The sequence below is a fragment of the Gouania willdenowi genome, chromosome 13 (genome assembly GCF_900634775.1).
Source record: "Gouania willdenowi chromosome 13, fGouWil2.1, whole genome shotgun sequence".
NCBI lineage: Eukaryota > Metazoa > Chordata > Actinopteri > Blenniiformes > Gobiesocidae > Gouania > Gouania willdenowi.
The window spans coordinates 23,065,177-23,083,913 of record NC_041056.1 but is presented as its reverse complement, the minus strand read 5'-3'; the positions used below and the strand labels follow the sequence as shown (position 1 = coordinate 23,083,913).

At 36.3% G+C, this 18,737-nt stretch overlaps 1 protein-coding gene across 1 annotated transcript; it reads right to left on the bottom strand.

The window, feature by feature from the left end:
* Positions 1-4,941: 4,941 nt before the first annotated feature.
* Positions 4,942-18,131, bottom strand: LOC114475058 (acetylcholinesterase-like). Its single transcript, XM_028465761.1, has 10 exons — positions 17,998-18,131; positions 16,595-16,885; positions 12,091-12,325; positions 9,774-9,906; positions 9,529-9,680; positions 8,981-9,167; positions 6,758-7,068; positions 5,879-6,088; positions 5,637-5,794; positions 4,942-5,165 (listed from the first exon to the last, which is right to left on the bottom strand). Exons 2-10 carry the CDS (start codon positions 16,875-16,877, stop codon positions 5,068-5,070), a joined length of 1,767 nt encoding a protein of 588 aa, XP_028321562.1. The 5' UTR covers positions 16,878-16,885; positions 17,998-18,131; the 3' UTR covers positions 4,942-5,067.
* Between the last annotated feature and the right edge of the window lie 606 nt (positions 18,132-18,737).

Below are 18,737 nucleotides of genomic sequence, written 5' to 3'. Positions count from 1 at the left end.
AACTTAGGGCAAAAACGGAATTGTTAGGTTTCATTTTTAGTATATGTGACTGTGCCATTCTCATTCATTTATGAAGTCTTGCGGCCCACGTGCGCGATCGACACAAAATGCTTCTGCGATCGACTGGTCGATAGCGATCAACGTATTTTGCACCCCTGCTCTAGTGAAATCAAATTGGCTTAATTTTTGTAGTGCTTTAATTACAACTAAACTAGTCCCAAAGTGATTTACCATATCCGCCAAATTTAAACATTCACACTCAAATTTTAAATGATGTCAGAGCTTCAATGCAATGCAAACATGCCTTGGATTCGAACCACCAACATCTTGATGAAAGATGACCCATCTACCACCCGAGCCGCAGTGACCAAGAACTAAATACCTTTTTAGTAGTATATCCCAGCAAATCTATCACTGTTCTCCTCTTATTATTTATCTTTACCCAATTTAAATGTTTCTGTCATGGAAGCATAAACTCCCTCCCTCTTTACCTCTTTATTCCCTAACAACATGTCTTTTTGTCCCTCCCTTACCCTTTCTCTGTTTCTCCTTAGCTGCCTAGATTTGTCATTAGTCTAATCACCCATCTCATTTGAATGATGGACGTCTCTGTCTCAACTGACAGCCAAGGTCAGACTCTTATACAGCGTTCTCTGGTGAAGTCCAGAGGACGTCCAAAGTGCCTCCCCTTCCCCGCCTCAGAGAACACTCATGCAAGCTCAGGGGAATAATAATAATAATAATAATAATAATTCTCAATTTTCCAGTCATACATTGACTTTTATGATCAACCTGAGATGGATTGTCACAAATAGTATCTCCTGAGTAAATGCAGTCTTTCTGTCATGTAAAGAGGGACACCTCAGATATTCACACAAGTTGAGGCAAATCACATATTTTCTAGAGACAAGTAGGTTTGGTGTTTAAAATTCTATTAAGCAGCTTTATTTTACAAAGTAAGTAAACCCCCAAAAAACTCATCATTTTAGTCAAAGGCAAGGTAAGGCAAATATATTTTTAAAGTGCATTTCATACACAAGGCAATTCAATGAGCTTTACATGATCAAAAAGTGCAACAGAAAACATTCAACAGCTTAAAATCAGCACCAAAATCAGCAGTGAAAACATTTAAAGAAGGGGTCCAAGAACAGAGCCCTGAAGAATCCCACAGGTCATTGTTCCGTACTTACAACATTACTTCACTCTTCCAAGTATGACTTAAACCATTGCATTTAGTTTTCCATTTAGTCCAACCCACGTTTGCAATCTGTGCAGAAAACAAAATGAAAGAACGAAAGCCTGACTGAAATGTATCAAATATTTTGTTGAACGTTAAGAATTGACTCTTGGTTGAAGACCAACTTCTCACTGATCTTGGTCATGAAAGGAAGGTTGCTGATCGGTCTATAGATAGCCAGTATAGAGGCATCCAGTGTTCTCTTTTTTTTGACAAAGTATTGCAGTTTTTAAGAGTAACTGCCCTGTAGGCCTATGGGTGAAAATTCAGTGATTACAATCACATTTTGCTCTTGATTGAGACTGGTTGTTTGTGACGTTTTGGTGGCTTCTTGTATTACAAACAACTACTGTTAGCCCCGCCCCTCCTATTAAATCTAGCACCTGTTGACTCCCTAATCTGTGGCGATTATGTTGGATGGAGAGAATTGCGAATATAGAGGTGTAGTGAGTATTGAGTGGGTCGTTAGCATAGCATAATATGTTTTTTTGAATATTTTAGTGTCTTAACTGCTCCAAAAGCCTTACCCATAATCAAGGCATTTTTTAATTTCTAGTTTGGACAAATGTCAGCCAAAAGTTGTGTTGCTCTTCAGGAGTTTATTGAAGTCAGGTCTTATAGAGAATATGAGGACCACATAATGGTTAATAATGAGAATCTATTTGAAACTTCTGGAGAAGTAGTTTTGCATATGCACAGTCCATGTGTTTTTTAGATGTGTATGTTCCCACATAGAGGACTGGACATTCTACATTCATCCACAAAAGACCACAATTTAGCCAAAGTCAGCGCTTCCATGACTGCAAACAAATGAGTATATAGGTTATCTGCTACAATTCTTGTGAATGTAAATGAAGATCAATATGAATCTGATTACTCCATGATTAGATTTCAAGAAGACCCCCACCCTTTTTTTGTTCCCCTTTTCTATCAGTATTTCACTCATCTCATTACTTCATCCAGTAAAGCAAAATATCATCAAAGCATAAAGTTTTAATAATATCAGTATTGGTAGAGAAACTGACAAATCAATAAATTGCAGAAAAAACAAAAAACAAAACAGTGGTAAAATACTTTGACTGAAATTACCATTCTGCGGTTCAAGCAGAGTAATAGTCATAAAGCCATCTATTTAACTCTGGAGGAAAAAAATATTATCATATATTAATACATTACATCGAAAGCGTCACAAAAATGTTCGAGGTTATTTAAAAAGCTTATCATTATTTTATGATTTCAGGGGTAGCTGGGAGAAATAGATATTCTAATAAAAACCTGCAGGACCCTACAGCGTGACGGTCAGAGAGAGAAGCAGCCTAAAAATAAAACTAGACCCTACCTCTAACCTAACTTGTAACTTAGATATTCAAATGATGGATTGATGTTAGTTCTAAAGATACTAATAAAAATGTGAAATTCCTAGGTGGTATATCTGAACTTTGACAGCATCAGTACTTTCTGTAAATGTATTTATTAGTTGTTTTTTTTTTGAAAAAGTGTCTCTACTTCCATAAAATACACTTCTTTTTATAACAAACCATTCCAATAGTGTCTTGCAGGGCCTTTCCTATTTTATACTAAGCAACCCACATTTCCCTACCACATATTATTAGAAAAGCATTTAAAGCGTTTTGTGAACATGGTGTGGTTGCTATGCAGACTTTTCCCTCTAGACTTAGATAAAAAGGCAACAATTATTTTGGGTGAAAATACCTTGTTGGTATCAAATGGTACATGTAAAAAGTCATGTGGTTACACTGGTTCAAAAGACCACTATTCCCTGAACAACAATCTTTGGAGCACATGGGCAATAGCATCAAAAAGCACAGTAAATGGCAATCTGAGATTATATAGAAATGATATTATATATAACAATTCCTATTTTGGTGTTGAGAGTAGGCGTGTAAATCCCTAAATTGTTAATGTAGTATTTATTTCATAATTATTGTTATTTTTTTAATAATGCTATAATGTCATTATCTCGGTTAGTGTAAACTTGGCAGAACAATTATGTAATATGTCGGATTGAGTAAGGGCAAGGCAATATCATATTTTTCTTCTTCTCCCTGCTCCTTTTTAGACATGGAATGTAATTTCTTGTGAAAAAAGTCAGATTTTTACCATGACAGAATAAAAATAAATGAAAATGAAAAATATGGCTGACCATTGGAGAAAAGCTGTGACTATGAATTATTTTTTCGACAGCTTTTGAATGAACATATATATGTAGTAAAGCTAGGTTCATACTGTATTACTTTGAGGGATCTTTCCTTAGTCCTAGGATCGCCACAGATATGATCAGCCGTCATAATACACGTGCCACTTTTTACCAGTGACTAAGTACGTTTTCTCACAGAAATAGATATAAATGTTTAATTTGATATAACTTCCAACACCTTGTTTACATATTTTTTTCTCCCCATACATCTCTTTACATCCACTATTCTGTCATTGTCTTCATACATAATAAATGAGCCACAGTGAACAGAGAATAATGTGGTTTGGAAACTATTGAATCTCTGCCAGAGTTTACATTCCAACGTCTTTGCCAAATGCTGTACAGTCTCTGTGCATGACACCTGCTTTCTCAGGCGACTCACATGTCTGTCACTGTCTTCTGTAACCATTTTAAATATGAACTATTGCCCCACACCCAAGTATAAATGCTCAGCATTCACTGTGATGGAAAAGGCCCCTCAAAACTGTGACTAATTTCTGTAAACATGTGTTTATGTTTAAGTTGCGTTGTTGTAGTGGATGTTACAGGGTGTGGACAGTGTCTCTGAGAGGATATTAAAGTATTTTCCACTCTATGCTCTCTCCGTTTTCAGGCTCACAGACCTGCTTACCTCTATCTTTTCAAATCACATCACTGTCTTCAGTAAATCTGTGTTTGCAACTTAAAAACAAATAAAAAAATGAGCAAAACTAGTTCATTGTAATTCAGCAGGTCTCTAAAACAACCAAGACACAGCTGTAAACAGTAACAACAGTGCCAGAGGTAGTAAATAATACTTTAGTGATAGTATTCAAATGTATATGTCTTGTTAATTAAAGTGTCAAGTTTTTTCTTTTGGTAAATATGGCAAATATAATTAATGTTTCTTATAGTGTATATATTTGAAAATTAACTGATTAATGTTAATTTATAAGTTGAAAAATAATGTATTCAATTGTGTTGAATTTTTGTAAAGCAAAACATTTGGACTTCTTGAGTCTGTTAGAGATTTAAATATTTATTTGAGGTAAATCATTGAAAAGAACAAAAACAATGAACTGGAAAAAAAGTATTAAATCTAAACACTATCTGTACATTTAAGTTTTATATTTATGTATCTATTTATGTATTATGTAATGTATCTTCCTTCACATTTATTTAAGCTAATGTTTGTCCTCATCATTTATTGTTATAAAATTGATCACAAGCTTTTGAGAAAATAAGGGTTGAGTGATGATTTTTATTTGTTTTTCATTAAGTTTCATTCACTAAATGGAAACACTGATAACTCAACAGACATCTTCTTATGTATGCTATAAAAAAAAGAACCCCCAAGCAAAACATACTGTATGTGTGTATTGGGATTATGAACCTTTCAAATGTCTTGTAACTATAATTGACCTCAAAATGTGAGGTTTGCCACCATTTCTCAATCAGTATGAAATGATTGTCATGTCATAACGCCCACAAAATATAAAACACTAAATCACTGTAGTTCCTTTAATAATTTTAGCATTTATATCTAATTTCAAATAAGGCCTTCACAGTACAGTGTGATGGTATCTTTACAGTTTTATAATTCATATGTAAGCATCTCAGATACATATTTCACTTATTCAAATATTGAAATTAAAGCCAGTAAAATGAGGAAGAATATGTAACTGCAGCAGGAAATAGTTCCACCTCCATTAACACACGACAGCAGCTGACCTGTGAACAGGATAAAATCTCAGTCAAGTTACAACAATCTCACTCTTGCCTGTATATACGTGTTTCATTTTAGCAGCATTATACCTTTGTAATAAATAATTACGGGGAAAAGAACAATTCAGGACAAAAAAACTTTACTCTAGTGTCATGGTAGCAAAGGTCATTGTGGGGGTGTAATAGTCACACTGTGTGTCTGCTCAGTGTTCTGTAAAGTGATGACTGACCCTCCTTTCCTCCCACACAGACCTCCGTAACAGTGATGAAGAAGGCAGGGAGCAAGCCAGGATAGAACTGATTTAACAAGGCAACACACAACCTAGCAGAACAATTCAATTTCTCCTTCAAATGCGACGTGATACTGTTTGTGCAAGTGGGTTTGTGGCCTTGTTGTGTTTGGACACAGACTTGGTGAATGGATTTGTTTTAGTGTTCATAATGGGTGTACCATGGTTGCGTTTCGGTGTGTCTGACCTGAGATATTCCGTATTTGTGGAACGAGTTGGTTCCACAAGTGACACTCTTTAGGTCTCATCATCCTCTTCAGCTGTGGATAGTTGTAATTCAGAGTGACATACTCCTGCTGCTCATGGGTGAACAAAGCCCACTTTGCTCCATCGATTTCTGGATTGCTGCAATAAGAGTATGAAAACAAGGGAGCTTAGACCACGTCATGTCGCAGAGCGATGGACTGAATAACCATAGCATATGCATACCCTGTCCGAGCGAAATTGGCCCAGTGCTTCATGAACTTCCTGCTCATGTTCACTTCATTCTTTGTGTATCCTAAGGATGCGTTCAAAGGCATACCAAAGACAAATTCGATCTCATCGCCGTGCATAACACCCATCCACTCCGGCCAAGGGTTGACAGATGAGCGGTGATCAAAATGATAGAGGAATGTTTTACCCCCGTTTTGGGAGTACCTAAAAAAGTGATCAACAAAAACTTTAAAAAGTGTATTTTTATTATGAAAAAAATGTCTGTACTTCATGGTACTTAGGCTAGATCAGTGGTTAAACATGATACATAACAGAGTTCAGTTTGAGCAATTGGGGAGAATAAATTACGCTAAATAAAAAAAATGCATAAGTAAATGGACATTTATTTGAATAATATTAAAAAAAAATATATATATATATATATATATATATTTTATTTATTTATTTCGAATGAATATAATACATTTGGTTCATTTAACAAGGGAAAGAAAGAAGCTTATGCTTGTTAAGTCCTACCTATTATTAGCTATAATATTATCATATTATCTGGTTTTGTTTTGTTTTTGGAATCTGTTTTTTAGCCACTAAACTAACCTGAAATTATCATCCAATCATAGATACATAAATGAACACAAAACACAAAAGAACACATTTGAAATATGTAAGAATTATGCTGTTATGATTTCATTACATGGATTATTGAATATATTCATGAATCCATCTTAAAGTGTAATTTGGGGAATTACATGGGGATTTTAGTTCCTCCCTCTTTAAGCAAAACCTTAATATTTTAACATCATGTTAGGAGGGAGAACAGAACTTCAGTAAAATATGAGCAAATGGTTTCAAATGAAAAAAAAAAAAAATCTTTACCTGTAAGCAAACTCCAGTAAGGGACAGTTAAATGACTGATCTCCAACCAGACTGGCCAGTAAGTCACGGTTTTTCATGTTGTTGGTCTCATCTGCCCAGTCAGTGTATTGATATATTACTGCATTTCTTGTGACATCACTGTCAGTGGACGTTAAAAGTTCCACCATTTTCAGGAACTGACTCCTGGTTATCAAGTGCTCGTCATTTAAGTTAAAATCAGGCACTCCATAAGCAAGAAAGTAGGTTCCTTCATCTTTGTTCAAGCCAAGCAATAAATCTTTCTTGGGGAGTTTGCCATTATTTAGTAACACCTGCAGAGACAGACACAGTAGTTTTGTGAGGCTTACACATTTAATTAATTGGTATATTAAAAAAAACAATAATAAAATGAGACGTTTATATTGTAAAGCAGTTTTTCTTTTTTTTTTAAGTAAATAAAAGGGCAGATAAATGGTGATACTGAAACAAATAGATAAATATAAAAATAGATTTTTTAAGTCAAAATATTGACTACTACTACTACTACTAACTGGCACACACATCCATGTACATGCACATACACGCAAATATACACATTTGGTTTGGTGTTTTGGTAAACGTTAAAGGCAGACACAGGTTAAATGACAATTTAGCCTTTTCCCTCTCTGGGAAATCTCGCTCTCGTTCAGTTCCTGAGCATGAGGTCAAAGGTCAAGAGGGATAAACTCGCCATGGCTGACGGTGCAGGCAGCAAGTCTGGCAGAGATTTCGATTATTTTTCTTGTTGGAGCGTTGATTCCTTGAACGATTTTTTGCGTTAACGTATCGGTCTCCAAAGTAGAAAGACCGAGTTAGCTGCGAAAGCTAATGCTGCACATGAGCTGGAAATTCAGATTTTTCCTGGCTTTTCAAACAGTGACTAATCAGCTGATCTGTGCTGTTTCACTTATCACCCTTGTGCACTTCCTTCAAATTTGTAAATTTAATTAAAATAATAGCTTAATAAAAATAATCATGGACCTGGTAGTGAATGGTGTACCTCGTAAATGTATCTTTTTCAAGTGAGTACTCATACTATCCTTTTCACACTCAAATCTTGCTTGTCCCATCAATGCTACTACTACTACTTATAATAATGCATTTTATTTATAAGCGCTTTTCAAAAAATTCAGACACTTTACAGTTGTTAAAACAACTACACAAGTCAAAAAAAGAAACTAACAACAACTTGAATATTTACATTTCCTGAAAAAAATGCAAGTGAGGATGCAGGTGCTGGCCCGCGTTGCACTGCATAAGCATTAGCTCGAATTAGCATTCGAGCTAATATTAGCTAGTATTAGCATTACCCTAGCATTAACAAATAACCTATCATTAACTTTAACCTAGCTTTAACACTAACCTAGCATTAACATTAAACTAGCATTAGATAAACAATAGCAATAAGGTTGAAATGGGTTGAAAAAGTTGAATTGAGTTAAAAACGGTTTAAATATTTTAAAAAGCTGAAATTTCTAACATAAATGAATGCGAAAGGAAATTTGTAATAAGTCAAAAAGTTTAAAAGTTACAAATTATGAAAGTACAAGCATAAATCTAAGGATTTTTCTGAATTTTTTGATAGCTTAAATGTCAAAATCGGACAAACAGTGTAGGAGGAGTTAACAATGATGGAAGAAAAAATAGATAACAATAGTGATGCCTCCTGCATCCTCACTAATAAAGGTAAATACAGAACATACATAACAATCATAAGTTATAATCTTGGGAGAGGAGTGTTGAAGCAATAATGGTTTTTGATACTGTTTCTCCCGTCGGTTTTACAAAAGTGCTCAGATATGGGCATCATTCTCAGGTAGAGTCCGAATACAGTGCTCTGCAGACCCAGGTAGTCGGTGTTTGTTTCCCCCAGGGTTGACCTTTTTGGAAGCGAGAGGACTGCCCTTACATTAATACTGCTGCTCCCATCGATTTTTAAAAGTGCTCGGATCGGCTGAACGTGGCATCGGTGGAAAACCATGGTCCCCCCCTTGAGTCCGAATATGTGTGATATGAATAATATAAACACTATTAAAACATTAAAGATCTCTGGACAAAAATTACAAACACTGTTATGTTTGGAAATATCAACAGTCCATCCCAGCTTGTTGATGTTTTTATACCTCTCGACCTATGACACCCCAGGTTGCAAAGGTGCAGTTCCAGAGTGTGAAAAGGCTTATTGACCAAAAGGACCAGACTTACTTCAACTTGGTCGGGTAAGAAGTCTCCGTCAACTTGAGGCAAAAAGGCAAAACCAAGGAGTGAGGGCTTTGTGAAGACATTGTATTGCTCCTCTACAATCTTTTTAGGATCTGCCAGCTGCATGCAAGTTTCCAGACGAGCAGGAGGAGACGTAGGACAACCCAGGAGAGTTGCCAATTTTAATGATCTAAAAAAAAAGCCAAAAGAAAAACAAAAAAAAAAAAAAACTGACAATTCAACTAAAGAAAGCTGGAACAGCTAAATCTTCAAAATAAAATTACATTGTATTTTTTGTTTTAATGGTAAAAGACCCCTCAGGCATAAGAAGAGAAATGAAAACAAGCAAATCAATATATGAGGTGTGTCTAATATAAATCTATTTACTACCTGCAGAGACTTTAGATTGAAACCTAAAACATAGTATTAAAGTAGCAAAACCTGCAGGTTGTTTTTGGCCGCAAATCTGATTAGCAGTTGGAAAAGTACATTGATCAAGCATTAAAATAGCAAATAAACAACTGACTCTGAGTGACACACAAATCCAGTACCTTTCCTCCGCTACAGTCTGGCTGTTTGTGACCCAGGGTGCATTAGGTGAACCACTCTGCATCACAGCCCTTTGAAAGAGGTGCTGGCTGCCCGGGGAGAGCAGGTGGAAGCCTATAGATGCTGAGCCAGCACTCTCTCCAAACAGAGTCACCTGGGAACAACAGCGAATAACAACCCAAGAGCTACTGTATAGGTTATTTATAACAAATCAAAAATATAGAAGACAAAGCAAGGTTCATTGTACCTTTGAAGGATCACCTCCGAATGCAGGGATATTATGAGCTACCCATTTCAGGGCTAATTGCTGATCTAGCAAGCCGGCGTTGCCTTTGATGTTTTTATTGTTTGGAAAAGACAGAAAACCTATTGCTCCCAGTCTGTCATTAAAAAACAGAATATTCAAATCAGTTACTGTCTTTACAGACAGGCTAGGGTTAGAAGTGGTTTCATTACAAGCAATAATACACACTTGAATGTTTTTTCTTTTTGTATGATTAAACTCAAATGACTCATAGCTACCTGGATGCAGAGCTCAATCCTTGATAAAACTTACAAATTCTGTGGCTTTAATACATTAATTTTGCAGTGAATAGCCAACCCCATCCAAATTATCAAGAAATAACGTTATGTCAAACTGTCTAGTTTGGACCAAGCCCTGAGACTCAGTGGTGGGCCTTCTCTGCTGGCCTAAACATCATCAGAATATAAATTTATTTTTGATTTATTTTTCCACAAATATGTATTCAGTTATTCCTCATAGTTATACTATTTATTTCATAACTTTCCTCTTGGTTGCACTGCTTCCAGCCTCAGCTTGAGATTTGGAGGGCTGGTCTTTATGTTAAAGCTTTTATCCAATCATATTGACCCATCATGTGTTGCCAGAGTCTAAAATCTGCCCTCGGGGTATCAGAATAAACACTGTGGGCACCTGTAGCTTACATGAATGGAAATTAAACTCCGGTGTTAACCAATCAGCTTTTGAGTTGGCTATTGTACGCCTGACCTGCTGTAGCACCAGCTCCAGCACTAGCCAGCTAGCGGGCGCAGAACGTTTTGATTGGATACCGTCAGCCTGTGGAATCAGCTTCGATTTTTTTTGTATTATGACATCATAGAGTGGACTCGACTTCAGCTGCCTGTTTCTAGCACGCAATAACTTCACATTCAGAGCTGGGATTGGGCCGTGCCTGGTATCAATGGATAGGTCTGGTCCTCCCGAGCCAGAAAATATTCCTCTCAAGGTGGTAGAGTCCGAATTGAGCCCACAGGAGGCAGAACGCACCCTTTTTGGAATGCCTACTAAAAATGGACTTTCAAAATAAACTTCTTTGACCAAATCATGTCAGCTCTTCGCCCCTGCTTTGCCCGTGAAGAACGGCGCTCCAGCTGCGCGAGAGCATGCATGCCCCCTTCTCGTCCCTGATAATACACACCCGGGACACCATCCTCCACCGGCGGCGCGAGGTCCCAGCCTGATCAGCTGTTTTTAACGCATCACATGAAGTAGCATAGTGATAGCATTGACAGCTCTGAGGTAGACTGCAGTCACACAATGAACACAATCGATCTATCACAGTTTTTTCCATGTAATAAAGTAGTGTCAGGGTTGGTGCGGACCAGACGGCTCAAGCAGGCCGGATCTGGTCCGCTGGGTTGACTAGTGTAGGACCTTGCTGAAGGTCCAGGTGTGAAATATACGGTCTGCCACTGCTGACACTGTTGCCATTGGGATGTCTCAAATCGTCAAATGTCAAAATTGAAGCCGCTTAATGTTTTATTTTATACTTTGAATCATGGAAAGCATTGAATTGCCTTGTGTATGAAATGTGCAAAACAATACATTTGCCCTGCCTTAAATGTAATGCAAAGCTCCAAATGTCTACATCTTAGGACTTTTAAATGGGCCACTTTAGGCTCAACCAGACTTCCTGTGCTGTGGTGTCCAAATCTGGTGAAAAAGGACAGAGCCGTTTTTGGCTATACATGGACAATGAAAATGCAAAAAGCTGAGTCCTGGCAGAGCCGCGGATAGAGATTTGCTCATGATAGGATGATTAACTTTAATAAGAGATTAGACTAAAGCCTAATAGACAGTAGCAGACTGTATATGATTTATGGGGGCCCAGACACTTGGAAAGGGATCTACAAAGAACCACCTTCCACAAGATTTAATTTCTGCCCTTTCTTCACACCAATGTTTCATGATTGTGTGGTCATGCAGGTCTACAATAGGGTTGAAAATGAGTCTCCTATTTTAATCATATGAGTTCGAGAGAATAGACATCAAAAACTCCAAGATTGTAGCCTCCCAGACATGATTTTGGGTACCACTGATGTACATGGTCTTGTTTGGGGTTTATTTGTTTAGCCTTGTTCGAGGCCGTCTCTTCAAAAAAATGAAATCCAACAAAGTTAGTCTATAATGAATTGCTCTTTATGAAATTATCATTATTGTTGAGTTGACATATGTTTTTTTTGTGATGTGATTGAACTGTTTTCACCCCTTTGCAAAAATGTGTATTTTTGTTGTTCTAATAACACGTTCTTAAACATCTTACCTGTAATTCATAGAAACAACGACGACACCTTCAGATTTACTGAGAAAGCGGCCATCGTAAATATCCAGTGATGACGTTCCTTGCGTCAACCCTCCTCCATATATCCAAACAAGGACGGGAGCCAGTGGTGGAGGCTGTTTCTGGGTTTTGTTGACGTGGGGTGACCAGACATTAAGGTACAGACAATCCTCACTGATAGGGGTGTTTGGGTTCCACATCTCTACACCTTTAAACCCTGGAAAGTATTAGTTAGAATTATTCAATTTACAATATTCTTAGAAATACATGTACTTTGTTCAAACCAACTATAAACAGTTAAAACCACTGGCATCATACAACTGTGTTGTGTAAATGCAGTGGACAATCAAATGTCTGGCTAGCGGTAGGAGTGTTGCACAGGGATATGGATGATATTTCAGTTGAGTCATGGTAGAAGTTGCAATACAAGCATGCTTCCACTAATTTTAGTTTAAAAAACAAAGCCAAACTTTACCAGACTGCAGACAATGGATTTGAATAACCACTTTTAATGTTGTTTTTTTATTTTTTATTTTTTTTTATTTTTATTTGAGGTCTATAATATATTAATCACGTGTTCACATATTTTTTTATTATTGCATTATACTGATTTTTTTTTAGAGTTTTGATATGTTAACAATCAGAGCTATATACATGTATATATCTCGAAAGAATTTGGCTCTTTTGGGTTAAATTGCTTTGTACAATGTTTATATAAAAATAAGCATGTTTTTAATTTTATCTGTATTTATATTCAAAATAGCATTGTCATTGTATGCCATTTAATTAATCTCCATGCATACAATCTCATTGTATACATGAATGCAATTGTATTCATCTCCTTTTAGTCACATCCTCTCTGTTTTGAGCTACATGACCTACCCATGCACCAATGCCTTATGTCTTTTTCCTCATCCATGGCACAGGACTAACATATAAATATCATTGCCTTGAACTGTGAAATTATGCTATATTATCTGTATAAAACCATAACTTTATATTATGCCATATGCATGAATTTTGTATTAATATTGACATTATACACCTTGCCCAGGGACAACAGTTGAAAAGTAGCTCTTTACATTACAGAAATGTTCATTATTGTCTATTGTCCCTGTCAAATAAACAAATACTGTACATACATAAAATAAAATTTGTATTTCGTCAAAAAAAGAAAGCCATAGTATACCGTTTGTTTGCTCATAAATACTACTTGATTCAAAGCGTAAATAGCACACAACACAACTTTGAAACCCAATACCCTGGGGTGCAGATGTATCTGTGGTGTTATGACTGTATCGAGATCATATTCAGGCATTTTACATATGCATGGCATTGACCATGCGTGGCTACAAATGAGCTCTGACAGGTGGTAGAGTATATAAATAGCTATGTGGGTTTAAACCAAGAAGAGTGACATTTAAAAAAAGTTCACGCATGTGTATTATAAGGTTGGATCTTTGTACGACTGTTAATTTATAAACAGAAATAAATGTGCAAATATACTTCTCTCGTGTACGTGTGTGTACGTTTGTGTGTGCGTGCACGCGTGCGTGCGTGTGTGTGTATATAGAATGTACTCGGCCATACCACTGGCCTAGTACAGTCTTGGCCCCTCTCGGGTCTCTTGGACCATCAAGTCTGTCATTAAGCTCATCTAAGGTCATCTAACACAAGTTGTGAGAAGAGTAGAGTCAGAAGCTGTATTTGTTTCTGCCGCTAATTATGTCTTGTTTTTGAAAGCTATTTATTAACTTTGGGCTTTACTGGTAAACATACACAGCAATGCTGTGTATACAGATGTAAACTGTACTTTCTTACTTCCGATTAGATACCGATATTTCCACTTTATGTTTTGACTGATACCAATATTGATTCGATGCTATACCAGCGCAAATCAAACATACTTTTAATACTTATTTTCTAGCGTAGAATGTTATACAAAGCCTTTATCAAGTGATCAAGCAGTTTGGAATGGACTTCTTCTATTGTGATTGAATCAGATATTTTAGATGCAGGCTGATATAATCCGATTCTCGACCGATATTAGATTGGGACGACCCTAGGAAATTATGTCTGAGTTGTATCTCATTATTTAACATATACTAGGGCTGGGCGATATGAACCAACACTCATATATCAATATTTTTTCTCAAAATGGCAATACACAATATAACTCTTGATGTATTTTAATTTAAATAAAATCTTACCAGAAAGAAAATTCTGGGTTAATTTTGCTGATGTAAAATGTCACACGCACATTTATTTACAAACAGCAGCACAATATGTTATACTTTTGGCATTTTCTCTAATAACGCGTGAGTGAGTTAATAATAATAATAATAATAATAATAATAATAATAATAATAATAATAATAATAATAATAATAACAATAACAATAACAATAACAATAACAATAATAATAATAATAATAATAATAATACATACATTTTATATAGTGCTTTTTGGTAACTCAAAGTCGCTTTACAGAATTAAGGGATTATTCTTTCACGCCACACTTAGTGGTGGTAAGCTACTATTGTAGCCACAGCTGCCCTGGGGCAGACTGTAGTGTGGCTTGTTTAGGGGAAGGTCTGAGTTAGGATGCACTCAGGAATCTATCTAACTGAGCTTTCTATGCTGTTCTGAGAAGTAGTGAAAGCAGCAACTCTTAAACCGAGTGTTTCAATACAAAATTAGCTATAAAAATATACACTGATATAGGCGATATTGTCATTATTTGTTCTCGCCAAAATAGATAACTTGATATATGTTTAATCTCAATACATTGCTTAGCCCTAACGTATACTATGCAATATCTCAGAAGCTAAGCAGGTCTGGGCCTGGTTAGTAGTTGGATGGGAGACCACTGAGAATTCCAGGTACCACAGTGGGTACCACAGTGGTCACGCCAGTGGCATCTGTCATTGTGTCCTTGGGCAAGACACTTCACCCACATTGCCTAGTATTGATGTAGTGTGTGAGTGAGTGTTAGTGGTGGTCAGAGGGGCCGATGGCGCACTATGGCAGCCTCTCTTCAGTCAGTCTGCCCCAGGGCAGCTGTGGCTACAATAGACAATACAACGCAATACATCTTTTAATTCTAAGAAACTCAAAAGTTACTTTTTCAAGTACTTTTTGGTGTAAGTATTCAAAATAGTAACTGAGTTACCTTGTGAATGAAGTAACCAATAACGGCAACCAGTTACTTTTTTTCAGTAACTAGCACAACACTGAGTGTGGAGTGAAAGAATAATGCCTAATTCTGTAAAGCACTTTGAATGTCTAAGATAAAGCGCTAAATAAAATCAAATGCATTATTATTATTATTATTATTATTATTATTATTATTATTATTATTATTATTATTATTATTATTATTATTATTATTATTATTATTATTATTATTATTATTATTATTATTAATAAATATGTTATCCATGAACATCACACAAGAGAAGCCAAATAGAGGGATGTGTGAATAATGGGACATTGTTTATCCAGCAGCTCTGCTGTGTACATGCTTATCAGCTGTTGACTGAATTTTTTAATTAGCTATATAAAATGAACCTTTTTTTTCTTTGTTTCATTCAATGTGGGATCATCACTGCATATTTTGCAACACATTTCTGTAAATTACTCATTGGTTTGAAGTCAGCTGACCTCCTGCCGTTCACACTACTTTAATCTATTTGATATCGTTTGGAAGGCAAGGCTGAGCTACAATGACTATGAATAACCAATCTGACATGATAGTGTTCACACACAAAAAAACCAAAAAAAAAACTTTGTTTGCTTGTTTCAAATGTACTTCTGCTGCTGTAACAGCACTAAACTATACAGCTGAGCAGGAATGTCACTTTTTCCAGTATATAGCCTAGTTCCTTTTTATCCAGCGCCTGCCCTGCTAATTCCTAATGAAAACACTTAGCAAGCGATAATTTGATTAAACATTGAAAAGTGTGAGAGCTGAAAGTACAGAAAGGGTCAACATTTACACTACTATTGTTCTGCTTGGTTTGTATTATTACTGTTTTTCAGCAAGTTACCACAGTAAACCTTCACAATCAAGCAATGGAAATGAAAAAGGGTGGGGGAAAAAAAAAAATCCACTAATGACTTTTATTATTATTATTATGTGCATTAAAGTAAACACTTGTGCCAGCAGGACTTTTACCAAGTAATCACTCACGACTGAGAAACAGCTCAAAACAAAGGCAGGACTTCCTGGTTTGCATAAATCAATGAATTATGCTCAAAGGAGACAGTGGTGCTAACACCCTTGACATCCTGCTTTGGGGCCTTTTTCAGGTACATTAAGCAAATGTGGCCTGAAATAGGGTTATTCTTCAAGGGTGTTGGACACTTAACAATGCATTGCATTCTAGGCTTGCTTTATACTGTTTGAACCAAATGTGACCAAAATGAAAAGATAATGAGACAACTACTACTTCCAACCCACATTGGTGAATGCATGAAACTTACCTGGCAGTAGTGTGTCACGTAATTGATAGCAGGAATTTGGAAAGTTGGTGGCATCCCTGACACCTTCCCATCCGTCCACTGGTTCTGCAGGTTTGAATCTCAAATTCCCAAGTGGTGGCTTTCCGTATGGAATTCCAAGAAATGCTCGGACATCTCCATTTACTAACTTCCCTTTAACTTTCCCATGCTTAGTACTGACGATAAGGTCATCTTGATTAGCCCATGATGAAGTTAAAAAAATAAGGAAAATAAGATATAGGGCACTCCTGCAGTGGGCTGCCATCAAAAACCCTGTGAAGAGAAAAAGATGACTGAAAAGAAAGATTCAAAATTCAGAATGTTTTTTAAGAAACAAACAAAACACCACACCTCTCCTCCAGAGAAATCATCATGCATAGATGATCCTTTCCATCAAAAACAACCTTCCTTTCACATTTATAATAATAAGCTTAGTTCAGCAGAGACATACCAATACATGCTGATTGAAGTTAAATATTTTGTTAAAGTTGAATGACTGGACTAAATTGTTACTTTCGAAAAAGTGTGATCAAAGTGTAATCAAAATCAGAGTATGTGGACCAGAATTAAATGACTTCATAAACTTGTTACAAAATAAATAAATAAATAAATTAAAAAAAAAAAGATAGTCTGTTTTCAAGTAGAAAGTTGCTGCTTGACTAATGCACGTTTAAGAATGATAGAGGCGTGCTTATTAGTAGATTACAGTGCACTGATGTCCTATTGTTGCGAATGTGAACAGAGTAGCCGTGTTTTATGAGCATAATACAACGTGTATGTTATTTTGACAGGGCAGTGTTGGCTGTAACAGAGACAGTTTTAATGAATTACTGTGTAAAAGGCCCAGACTGTATGACCACAGCACACTTTTGCTGCAAGTTTAGATAAAGTATTAACATTTAGCAAAGCACTATGACAGCAGCCACTGCAGTCTATGTTTGGGCCACTGTAAAGTAAACCCAGTTCTGTTTTTACTGTTTGTGTTATTTAAGTAAGTGAGAATGACAGAGAGAGAGAGAGAGAGAGAGAGAGAGAGCGTGTATGTGTGCGTGTGTGTGTGTGTGTGTGTGTGTGAGAGAGAGAGAGAGAGAGAGAGAGAGAGAGCGCTGCATTTGCACCACTCAATCGACTTTAATCCTCTGATATTTGCCATCACTAAATGAGGCAAATATGAAGATACAACAAGAGAGCAGAAGCGCGCGCAGTCGGAATTGTTTTGTTGATGCAGCTTTTCAAAGTAAAGCTGCCTCAACAAACAGGAGCGTCTCTGTTGCGCATGGCTGCTCCGAGACGCGCACAAATGCGCCTCATTTAAATAGATGCGCAAAAATGAAGCAACAGAAGTTTCGAGGAACCCCACCACCACCACCCCACGTGTTTCTTACCTTTTCTGCGATGAGTTTTAGTCTGTGTGCAGTGAGAGGACACAGTGGGATAAGGATGAGGAAGGCGTGGATAGCCTTTTCCAGCGCGCTGACCCTTCACCACCCACTGCTATTATCGCTGCAGTCATAACCGCACACGCACATCGCGAACACAAAAAAAAAACAAAAAAAAACAAAAAACGCACGCACACGTTTAGTTAAACATTAATAAGTACACAAATAATGATTGTGATAAATAGGACAGACAAGAGAGCTGATTAAAAATGGATAAAAAAGAGAATAATCATGTGGAAATCACTATAACATATGTTCCCAATTTACATTCATGTGTAATTCAAAGGCAAAACATTGTTATAAAGCTGTCAAAAATGGTTCGCCTTTTCTGCATTTAAAATGTTTTTCAATTATTCGTTGAAATGATATCTTACCCATGTCCCAACCTAAAATGTCATTTGTTGTTAGAGATTCTTAACCACATTTAAAAAAAAAAAAAAAAAAAAAAAGTCATTCCAATGTTGTTCTCATAAATTCACTGATAGGATTTTTCCTCATGAAGATAATCAGAATGCTAATAAGTAGTAAGGCTGGACAATATGGACCAAAACTCATATCTTGATATTTTTTTTTTTTCTCAAAATGGCGATATACAATATAAATCTCAATATTTTTAACTTAATAAAGTCTGACCAGAAAGTCAATTTTGGGTGAAAAATGATGAAAAATGTCACACAGGCACATTT